Here is a 9,733-nt window from a genome sequence, read left to right on the forward strand (position 1 = left end):
ACATGAGTATTGATATGCAAGGCTTTAAGAGATTAGTAAGCTGCCCTTAGGGCCTAATTGTGCTTGTTGTGACCTTTAGGCACTGTTCTCATTCCCAATTACATAGTTTCAGCTCTCTCTAATGCTATTTTGAACGTTTAAGTCCTTTCATCAGTCCATCTCTAATCACTAGAGATCTCAACCACCACAACATAAGTCCTTTTATAGTGGTCATTTTCAACCTCTCACTCATTTAACCGGAAGCCCTTTCATAGTGATCATCTTCAACCTCTCATTCATTTTATTGGAAGCCCTTCCACGATGGTAGAGGATGGAATTGAATTTTAATTTAATTGTTATTTAGTTGGGTCTTTTAGTTTTTAAGTATTTTATTTTGTGATAATATATAACATAAAATATATAATATAGTCTCATTGAGATAAAAAAAAATGTCTCAGTGAAAGTATGAACTGATACAAAGCTAAACACTAAATACTACTCCAATGTCTCAATGAAAGTATAAACTAACAAAAACTATAATATTCTAAAGCCAAGGAGACTACAAAAACTATCTAAAAAAAATTAAAGATATCTTTTATTGATTTCTTGATATTCAATGTCTTATCTACATTATATAATACCACTTAATGAATAATAAAATAAAATGTCTAAAGGCTTAAAAAGGTCAAACTAAACACTCGAATTAAAAGCCAATTTCATCATTCGGTAATGGTACCCGTTTTGATTTTATTGTTGGTAGTACATGCATTAAACCAATTCTTGTTGAAGGGATACATAATATCAAACTCTAAACCTAATAGAAACTGATCCACATCAAATTATAATTTCATGTTTTGGATGATTCATGCTAGGGAACAGACTCTCTTGGGAACAATCAAACTAATTGATTCACGATCAAAGTGCTATAAAATGAAAAGTGTTAAAATGGTAAAATAAGATGTTGAGTTAAATATAAATGAGTAAATCTTCAATTTGATTTCGAAACTTCCACTATATCTTTTATATGGTTCATGAAATATGAAAATATAATAAATAATCTCTAAACTATTTACAATCTATCAAGTTAATCACTAAACTATCACACTCCTCCAGCACTTGCACCTTGTGGAACCCTTCTATCTAAACCTTGTAGGTGAACCCTCGGGTGGAAGTAGATAGATCAACATTTGTTGCCACAAGAACAATCTATCCAATTTCTTGCATTTCTTAGGGTTATCATAGATTCCTTACAATGGCTAAAACAACAATTTCATTGCAATTTAGGGGAAAGAACCACCAAAATCAACACAAATCACGACCATGACCACAGCAGCAGCGCTACACTACCAGAATGATTTGCCGTCCTAGTTGAAAAGCACCCATCGAAATCAAAGCTGGTATCAAATTCTCAGCTGACTGGCTTTTCACCAATGCAGAGTATGACGCGCCCATGAAACAGCCACAATTTATACAAATTCTTTCGTGTGATTTGACAGTACATCACATAGGCAAGTTAGACATTTAAGTGGTGAAATTGGACATTAGTCTTGGGGTCCAGAACAAAAAGATGACTTATTGAGTATCCTTGCCATTGAGTTTAATTCTGTATGTTGAATATACATTATACCTTATACTTTTGTCATCGAATTCCACTGCTTGCAGCCAATCAAAGCATTTTATTGACTTGTACAATAATAGAATAGATCACACACTGAGTCTAAGTTATGAACCGAGTATAGAGAGACTATAGAGAAATATCGACACAGGTCTCATTCAACCTTCGGAGTTTCTTTTGTTGTTTGGTACCACTGTAGTGTTACACACTTCATTAGTCGTCCCAAAGGACCCGTCTAAGCAACACGTAAACTTGAGTCCAATCTAACCTCAGGTTCAATCCAGCTATATCCAGCTACTTTCTTCAATCCTGGGCCTCTCATTGTTTTCCGAACCTTATCAGCATCCTCCCACCTTTCAGAACTTGCATAAATGTTAGATAATAAAGCAAGAGTACCAACACCAACTTTTTTCTCACCTAGTTGTCCCCTAATCCATTCAGACGTCTCTTCATTACCATGAATTTTACAAGCCTGAAGAAGAGAACCCCAAATAGGTCCCTCAGCTTCAACAGGCATACCTCTAATGAAAGCCACAGCTTCCTCAAACATACCAGCGCGTCCATACATATCTACCATACAACCATAATGCCTCATCTGTGGCACAATGCCATAACTATCTCTCATAGCTTTGAAGAACATCATTCCCTCACCAACCAAACCAACATGGCTACATGCAGACAACAATCCAATAAAAGTCACATCATCCGGTAAAACCCCATGAACCAACATATGCGAAAACATTTGCACAGCTTGTTTGCCATATCCATTCATACCCAATCCACAAATAACAGTACCCCAAGAAATAACATCTTTACAAACAACCATGTTAAACACTTTCAACCCCATTTTCATATCACCACATTTAACATACATATTAACCAACGCATTTCCAATATTTCCATCAACACAAAGATCAATCCTTTTATCAATATAAGAATGCACCCAACACCCCAAACTCAAAGAACCAACCGAAGCACAAGCTGACAACACAGTCACAACCGTTGCCTCATTAGGTTCAGCTTCTCCACTAACCACCATCTCTTTGAAAACCTCAACAGCCTCATCACAGTGTCCTCCACGTGCATAACCCATTAACAAAGTAGTCCAAGAAATAACATCCCTCTTAGACATTTTCACAAACACGTTATGCGCATTCATCAAAGACCCACACTTTGCATACAAATCCAATGCAGCATTACAAAAAACAATGTTCCCATCAATCCGTAACTTCATCCCATAAGCGTGAATAGCTTTACCAAATCTAAGAGCACCGAGAGTGGAACAAGCGGAAAAAGCACTTACGAGAGTTAATGAATTAGGCTTCACGTTCATGGAAGAGAATGCTTCAATGGCTTTGGATTCGAATCCGCATTTTGATAGACCTGAGATTAACGACGTCCATGAAACGACGTCGGGTGAAGGAATTGACTGAAAAACGCGAATAGCGGAAACGACGTCGTTGGAGGAAAGGTAGAAGTGGAGGAGCGAGTTTTGGATGAAGCGGTCGGAGATGTGACCGGATTTGACGAGACGCGCGTGGATTTCGAGACCTTTGGAGAACGCGTGGAAAGAGGAACAAGCTTTGAGCGCGTGGGTGAAGGTGTAGTGGTTGTGAGATGAAGAATCGGAAAAAGAGAGCATTTGGTTGTAGAGATTGAAGAAAGCGTTGCCATTGTCTTCGTGGGAGTTTGCAAGGAGTGCGAGGTTTTGGTTTAGAAATTGGGGGTTAGGGTTTCTGGTTAATTGAAATTGAGCGTGTTTCGCAATTTGATTCAGATTTTGAAGCTTCATTTGTATTCTTGTTGTTATTGTTCCCTCCAACCCAAATCCGGTTTGGGTTATAAAACAAACCGGTCAAGTTTGTTTAAACGGTCGACCCGGTTTATGTTATAATTCAAATTACCTATATTATGTGACTTCTAATTCTATGCTCCCAGCTCTTACAATAACTTCGAACCCTGAACCTGAACGAGATTCTTCATTCAATTCGATTTTACTGTCTTGAATTCTCTTTTTCGATTTTGCGTTTTTGTAGATAGTGAATGGTGTTGGATAGTTTGATTCAGGAGAAAAGGTATGTAGTGTATGCTTGTGTTGAAATGCACGCTAGGTGTTTGAGAAAATGACTAGACAGAGAAACAGCTTTCTGTTTACATGGTTGTTCTCATTTTGTTGTATGTTTTTGTTGTTCACAGGATTTGAGGTAGAGTAAGTGAGGGAGAAATTATGGGCAAAGCTTCAAGGGATAAGAGGGTATGGTTGATTTAACTTGCATGGTTGTTTTTTTTGTTTTGTCTTTTTTGGGGGTTGACTTCATGTTAGCTAAATTGGCTTTGCAGGATATATATTACCGGAAAGCAAAAGAAGAGGGGTGGCGTGCTCGAAGTGCCTTTAAACTCCTTCAGCTAGATGAAGAATTTAATATTTTTGAAGGTAGCGTCTTCTACCTTGAAAGCCTGTTTTTAACTGCTACAAGTTTGTTGAGCTTCCTTTTTACTTCTTAGCAGAGATAGTGTTGTTGCCCTCTGTTCTGAATATATAAATAGAGTTCGGAGCTATTATTGTCTCAGAAATAATGGAAGGTTCTAGCAAGCATTTTGTTCCAGTGTATTATTGCTTACAGTTTCAATTTTGTTATTTTTGCAGGGGTAAAACGTGTTGTAGATTTATGTGCTGCACCGGGTAGCTGGAGTCAGGTATTGCTGATGAAATTATCACTGACCTGGCATATGATTTGTTCTCAATAATTTAGTCGTTTATGATTTAACAACTTATTTCATATTTAACACAACCTTTCTCTTGTGATTTCTCAGAATTCAAAAGCAACTTCAAGTTTTTTACCAAACAAAATTGTGGCTCTTTGTGTTGAAAATCACAAAAATAAGAAAACATAATGTTAACTAGGGTCAGCTCACCTAGTAGTATTAAATGTAATTGACACGAAGGTCTTGTTTAGATATCTTCTGGTAATCCTTCATTGATAGGTCATCTATGAGCTTTCCGTGTGAAATCTGTTGTATGTTGTTCTAACTTCAGAATGGAATATCCTCCATTCCTCCTAAGCTTATCTTAAGAACAAGCCCATATAGTATTCACCTGTGTTGTGATTTTAGCTAATGAATTTATTTTTCCACTACTGCTTCATTATTTCCATAATTGTCCCAACTTATAATTCACTCTAAGGAAGGGTTTGAATTTAAACGTAGAGTTCATAATCATTGTTTTAGAACATAATTCTATGATGTCTTGTGTTATGGCTAATGTCAACAAACATTTGACTAGGTCAAGGTTTTAGTCTCCCCCTCAAAGATTTCATTTATATAAAATACAGCAACAAAATGTTGGCCATACCAATGCAATTGAAGGAAACAGAATGCACCAGAAAAACAAGTTGTACTGAAAACCGCTTATTTATTGGAAATAGTGTTTAATTATTTACAGACCTGGTTATATTATGAGGCAAAAATTATTTGTTGTATTGCTAAAATAAATAACACCATTAGGGATGAGAATTGAGAACCAACGGACTTACCTATCATATATGGTATGAGTCATTAATGCTAGGATAACAACACGAGTTTCAAGTTATTACCCTGTATAAACAATAGGAGGGGAAAGGCAAGATCAAGCATTCATAAATCTCACCTAGCAGCCATCCTGATATCTAAATAATACTTCAATTTTTGTATGCAGGTTTTGAGTCGTAAACTGTACCTTCCAGCCAAGCTTGCACCTGATGCAATGTGAGTTGATTTTCTTTGGAAGTTATATGCTCTGTTAAGGTTTCCTTTAAATTGAGGTTTCACATCCTGTAAATGCATTCTAGGACCTAGGATTATAATTAAACTCCATCAAACTACTATCTTTTTCTGTTGGTCATAATTATGTTCATTTGATAACCTTTTAGTACTGTTCTTATAAAATAAGAATTTTATTAGGCTACCCTGATATCTGCTATGTGAGGTGCAATCTCTGAATTAGTTCATCATATTTCCGACATTTTTTTCTTCATATTGTGTTGTTTTGAATTCATTGATTTCTTTTTTGTTTGTACTGTATTTTGTGTTTAGGATGATCCTTTTCCTTCCAAACACTGTTAATTACTTTATCAACTACGTTAACTCCTTGCTGCATCATGATATGCAGGGATGAAAATCTTCCTCTTATTGTAGCTATTGATTTGCAGCCAATGGCTCCAATTGAAGGTGTTATCCAGGTGCAGGGTGATATAACTAATGCTCGGACTGCTGAAGTGGTATGTACATCAGTGTTACTTTTAATTCTGTTAACAAACGTCTTTTTTCTTTTCTTTTTGAAACAAGTTTTCAGTATGCCACTCTTGTCTCAGTAGAATTAGAAGACGATATCAGTTCTTTTTCCTATCTAGACTCTGTTACTCAAGTTTCATCATGCAACCGGGTTTATTAGCAATTTAGATTTATTGGAACATATGTATGCATTAGGAGTTTCATTTGATATAGTTGATTCTCCTCAAACATTTATGATAGAACATAATGACACCATTGATTTATGTCTCCATCCTAAGCTTGTGGAAAAAGGTTTTTGTTATTTCTCCTGTCTAAAACATAATGGTTTTTTTTTCTGCTTTCTTTTGCTATGTTTCTTTTTTCTTTTTCTATTTTTCCAAATTGTTTTTGCTTAGTTCATGCTGTGAGAAAAAATGGTCGATATAGTGAAAAAAGTAAAGACATGGTGTGGTCATTTGAAGAGTTAAATTCTTGCATTATAAAATCAACCCAACTCATGTGTATAGATTTGACATGTACAAGTATATCACTCGTTGTTCTTAATTTATCCTTTGCCGCTGGAGTCTATAGTTTGCTGGAACTGGAAAGAATGGACTTTTTTGAGGTTGCTTTATCCCATCAGTTAAACTTTCGTTGATGACTATTGTACCAATGTTTGTAAACAACATTTTTTTCTCGTGTTTTATTTAGGTCATTAGACATTTTGATGGTTGCAAGGCCGACCTGGTTGTGTGTGATGGTGCTCCTGATGGTAAAGAAAATGCATAATTTAAGCTCATAATATCTTGATACATAATATTTATCAAACAGCTACAATGATGTGACACTGTTTCTCTTACCCTCAACCTCTTTCATAGGACCAACGAGAATCAACTTATCTCTCTTTGGTTACTCCAGGACATTTCTAACACATTCCATGGAAAAACTCTTTATGATATGGATGAATTTATAGTTTAAAAATATAGCTTCATTTTTTTGCAGTTACCGGGCTTCATGATATGGATGAATTTGTTCAATCCCAACTCATACTTGCTGTAAGTACTTAATTTTGTTTGACCATCCTGTTGGTTTTTTATTGCAGATTGATGCTAATTAATTACTTCTTGCAGGGGTTGACAATTGTTACTCATGTACTGAAGGAAGGAGGGAAGTTTATTGCAAAGATATTTAGAGGAAAGGACACAAGCCTTCTATACTGTCAGGTATTTGAAGCCTCCCTTTGCCATCAAGATTTCAGGCATTGGAGACAAACACATTGTTTGACATGGCATAATTACGTTTTGCTTTAATCTCCTGCAGTGGTCCACTTCTTAGTTAGCTTTTATAACATCTGTAGTGAAAGGGACAGTTGCTCACTTTTTTAAATTTATGGTTAAACAGAGAATAAAAGTTTCAAACCTTTGTATACAATGGAAGCAATACAAATACCACTAAGATTTCTAACTTTGAAAGTTAAACAATTGTAAAGATCCCAAGTTTTGCCAAAATTATGAAGGAAAATAATGGGCCAAATGGTTGCTAACAAAGTTATTGACCTTGAAGATTACTTTTCTGAACTGTGTCTGTCACTTGTAGCGTGTCTTTATCTGGTTGGAACTTGGAACCTACTCGTTACTATCTAAATTTTTCGCTGTATTTCTGAAACTGTTTTGTTGCTAAATAAATCATAGTAAGTGGGAAGTGGCGAAGGTTTATCATAGTCTGTGTGAATCCAAAAATCATAATTACATATACTAAGTAGCCCTTTTTGCTTGCAGCTAAAATTATTTTTTCCTGTGGTGACTTTCGCAAAACCAAAAAGCAGCCGTAATTCCAGCATAGGTAAGAATTTTAGTTTCACTATTTTTTTTACGTGCATATTTTCTCTTGTGCCTCCAAACACCTTGCAATACAGGCGGCACAGTAGGTTAATACTATCTGTGCTAATTCTTAATTATTTTTCACTCCTGCAGAGGCATTTGCAGTTTGTGAAAACTACTCTCCTCCTGAAGGATTCAACCCGAAAGATCTTCATCGGCTACTTGAGAAAGTTGGAAGCCCGTCAGGGGTAGGGGATACAGGTATGCCAGTCTGTAAGAGCAATCACAAAACAGGAATTAATTTAGCAGAGCTTCAATTTTCCCCCTGAAAGAAGTCTGCTTAATTAATGATCATAACTTGAGATATACCAATTTTTTGTTGTTGAATTTCCTAGTATCGCGTAAACTTATTTTCATGGCATTGATCTGGAGTAATTAATGGGTGGTGGCTGTGGTTGCAGATTGTGTTAGTGGTTGGTTGGAAGGCGCTAATAAGGTGTATATCCCATTTCAAGCTTGTGGGGATCTCACTGGATATGACTCTGATAGGTCATATCCACTACCTAAAGTTGTTGGAGGAACATATCAGAGCTTGGATCCAGTACAACCACCTATTGCCCCTCCTTACAAGAGAGCTCTAGAGTTAAAAAAAGTCTCAACTCAAGGATCCAGAGAACCTGAAAATCTCTCTTTGGATTCCTGATCTTGCATATCCACTGTTTATTCATAATGCCTTAAATTCCTTCCTAGCCTTTTGTTTTCACTGTTTTTAAAATGAATACAAATTATTTTATGGTTAATTATCTGAACTTATTAACTGCTTCGCTGGATATAACAACGTGATGATGTTTGAACTGTTTGTAATCTATATGAATTAGATTTAATTCAGATTTAGTTCGATCTATTTTCTTTTTTTACCTCTTAAATATTTTTTATCTTTATTATTTATTTAAATGTCATTTGATTTAAGTTCAACCGATTAAACCAATTTTATCATGATTTGGAGGTTTCATCCTTCAGAACTAATGGTATACTAGTAATTGTTGACATCACATCACTCACTTATACAAAGTATTTGTAAATGTAATTAGTGTTGACTGTTGATTACTAAAGAACATGCACAAAAGATTAATAGCTCAAGTAGTACTTCATGCTTCAGTATGCATAGATCCCTGCATATATAAATTTCTTATAGACAGAAGTACTGTCATAATATATAATATTGCATAAGATGTATGTATATATTGATATAAATTTCTTGCTGATATACAAAATATCTCACGGTTGCATAACTTGCATAACAAGTGATCTAGTAAAATATACTAATTACACAATTTGATCATTATAAACTCAAGCCAATATAATCAAGCATATACCAATTAAAACTTATTTATTATGAGATTGAGAAGAAAATATTTCCATTTTTTCTTTTTAATTGGACAATTTTATAAGTCGTGATTAGTTCCAGTACATTTTGAAACATGACAATGTTGAGTCTTTTTTGCAGCTTCAACTCCTTTTAATCGTGATTCTTTTTGTTGACTTTTGATTTTGAAACAATGATATTTTTGACATCACACCCACCATTATTTGATACATTAGTTTCACATACTATTGACTTTCATGCATGCCTTTTACCTCTAGAAAATTCGGAGCAACTTGTTCTTGTTCTTTTGTTTTCAATAATTTAACTTCTAAGTATTGAGAAATTTTAAAGAGGAGCTGCATGCAAGGGTAGTGGATAATGTGACTAGATTTCATAATCATTGAACTTTCTCGTCTCCATCGGAGAGGAATATATCTTGATGGAAGAAAAAAAAGTTCCCCATTAGCACTCGATGATGTGTCCCGAGGGGTCGAGTGCTAATGGGGATATATCTTAAAGGGTTTGCATGCGCCGACCCCTCGGGATGGAATATTATAATGCTTTCTGGAATATATAGTCGTTTACGATTATAATGCTTTCCATCCCGAGGGGTCGGCGCATGCAAACCCTTTCACCTTAAACGCATGGTTCTAACATGACATCACCTTCGCTATTAGTATTTGACAACTCAAAGCCCACTCAAAA

General features: G+C 35.4%; 2 protein-coding genes across 2 annotated transcripts; one reads left to right on the top strand and one right to left on the bottom strand.

The window, feature by feature from the left end:
• Positions 1-1,829: 1,829 nt before the first annotated feature.
• LOC131642928 (pentatricopeptide repeat-containing protein At1g08070, chloroplastic-like) lies at positions 1,830-3,386 on the bottom strand. The gene has a single exon (XM_058913087.1). The coding sequence runs from the start codon at positions 3,384-3,386 to the stop codon at positions 1,830-1,832; it is 1,557 nt and encodes a 518-aa protein (XP_058769070.1).
• Positions 3,387-3,532: 146 nt separating this feature from the next.
• Positions 3,533-8,698, top strand: LOC131642931 (putative tRNA (cytidine(32)/guanosine(34)-2'-O)-methyltransferase). The gene is made up of 12 exons (XM_058913094.1): positions 3,533-3,669; positions 3,791-3,848; positions 3,935-4,028; positions 4,242-4,291; positions 5,289-5,338; positions 5,742-5,850; positions 6,554-6,614; positions 6,845-6,897; positions 6,973-7,065; positions 7,621-7,684; positions 7,816-7,923; positions 8,124-8,698. Exons 2-12 carry the CDS (start codon positions 3,822-3,824, stop codon positions 8,363-8,365), a joined length of 951 nt encoding a protein of 316 aa, XP_058769077.1. The 5' UTR covers positions 3,533-3,669; positions 3,791-3,821; the 3' UTR covers positions 8,366-8,698.
• Positions 8,699-9,733: the final 1,035 nt, after the last annotated feature.

Source organism: Vicia villosa, unplaced genomic scaffold, assembly GCF_029867415.1.
Source record: "Vicia villosa cultivar HV-30 ecotype Madison, WI unplaced genomic scaffold, Vvil1.0 ctg.006126F_1_1, whole genome shotgun sequence".
In the NCBI taxonomy this organism is placed as follows: Eukaryota; Viridiplantae; Streptophyta; class Magnoliopsida; order Fabales; family Fabaceae; genus Vicia; species Vicia villosa.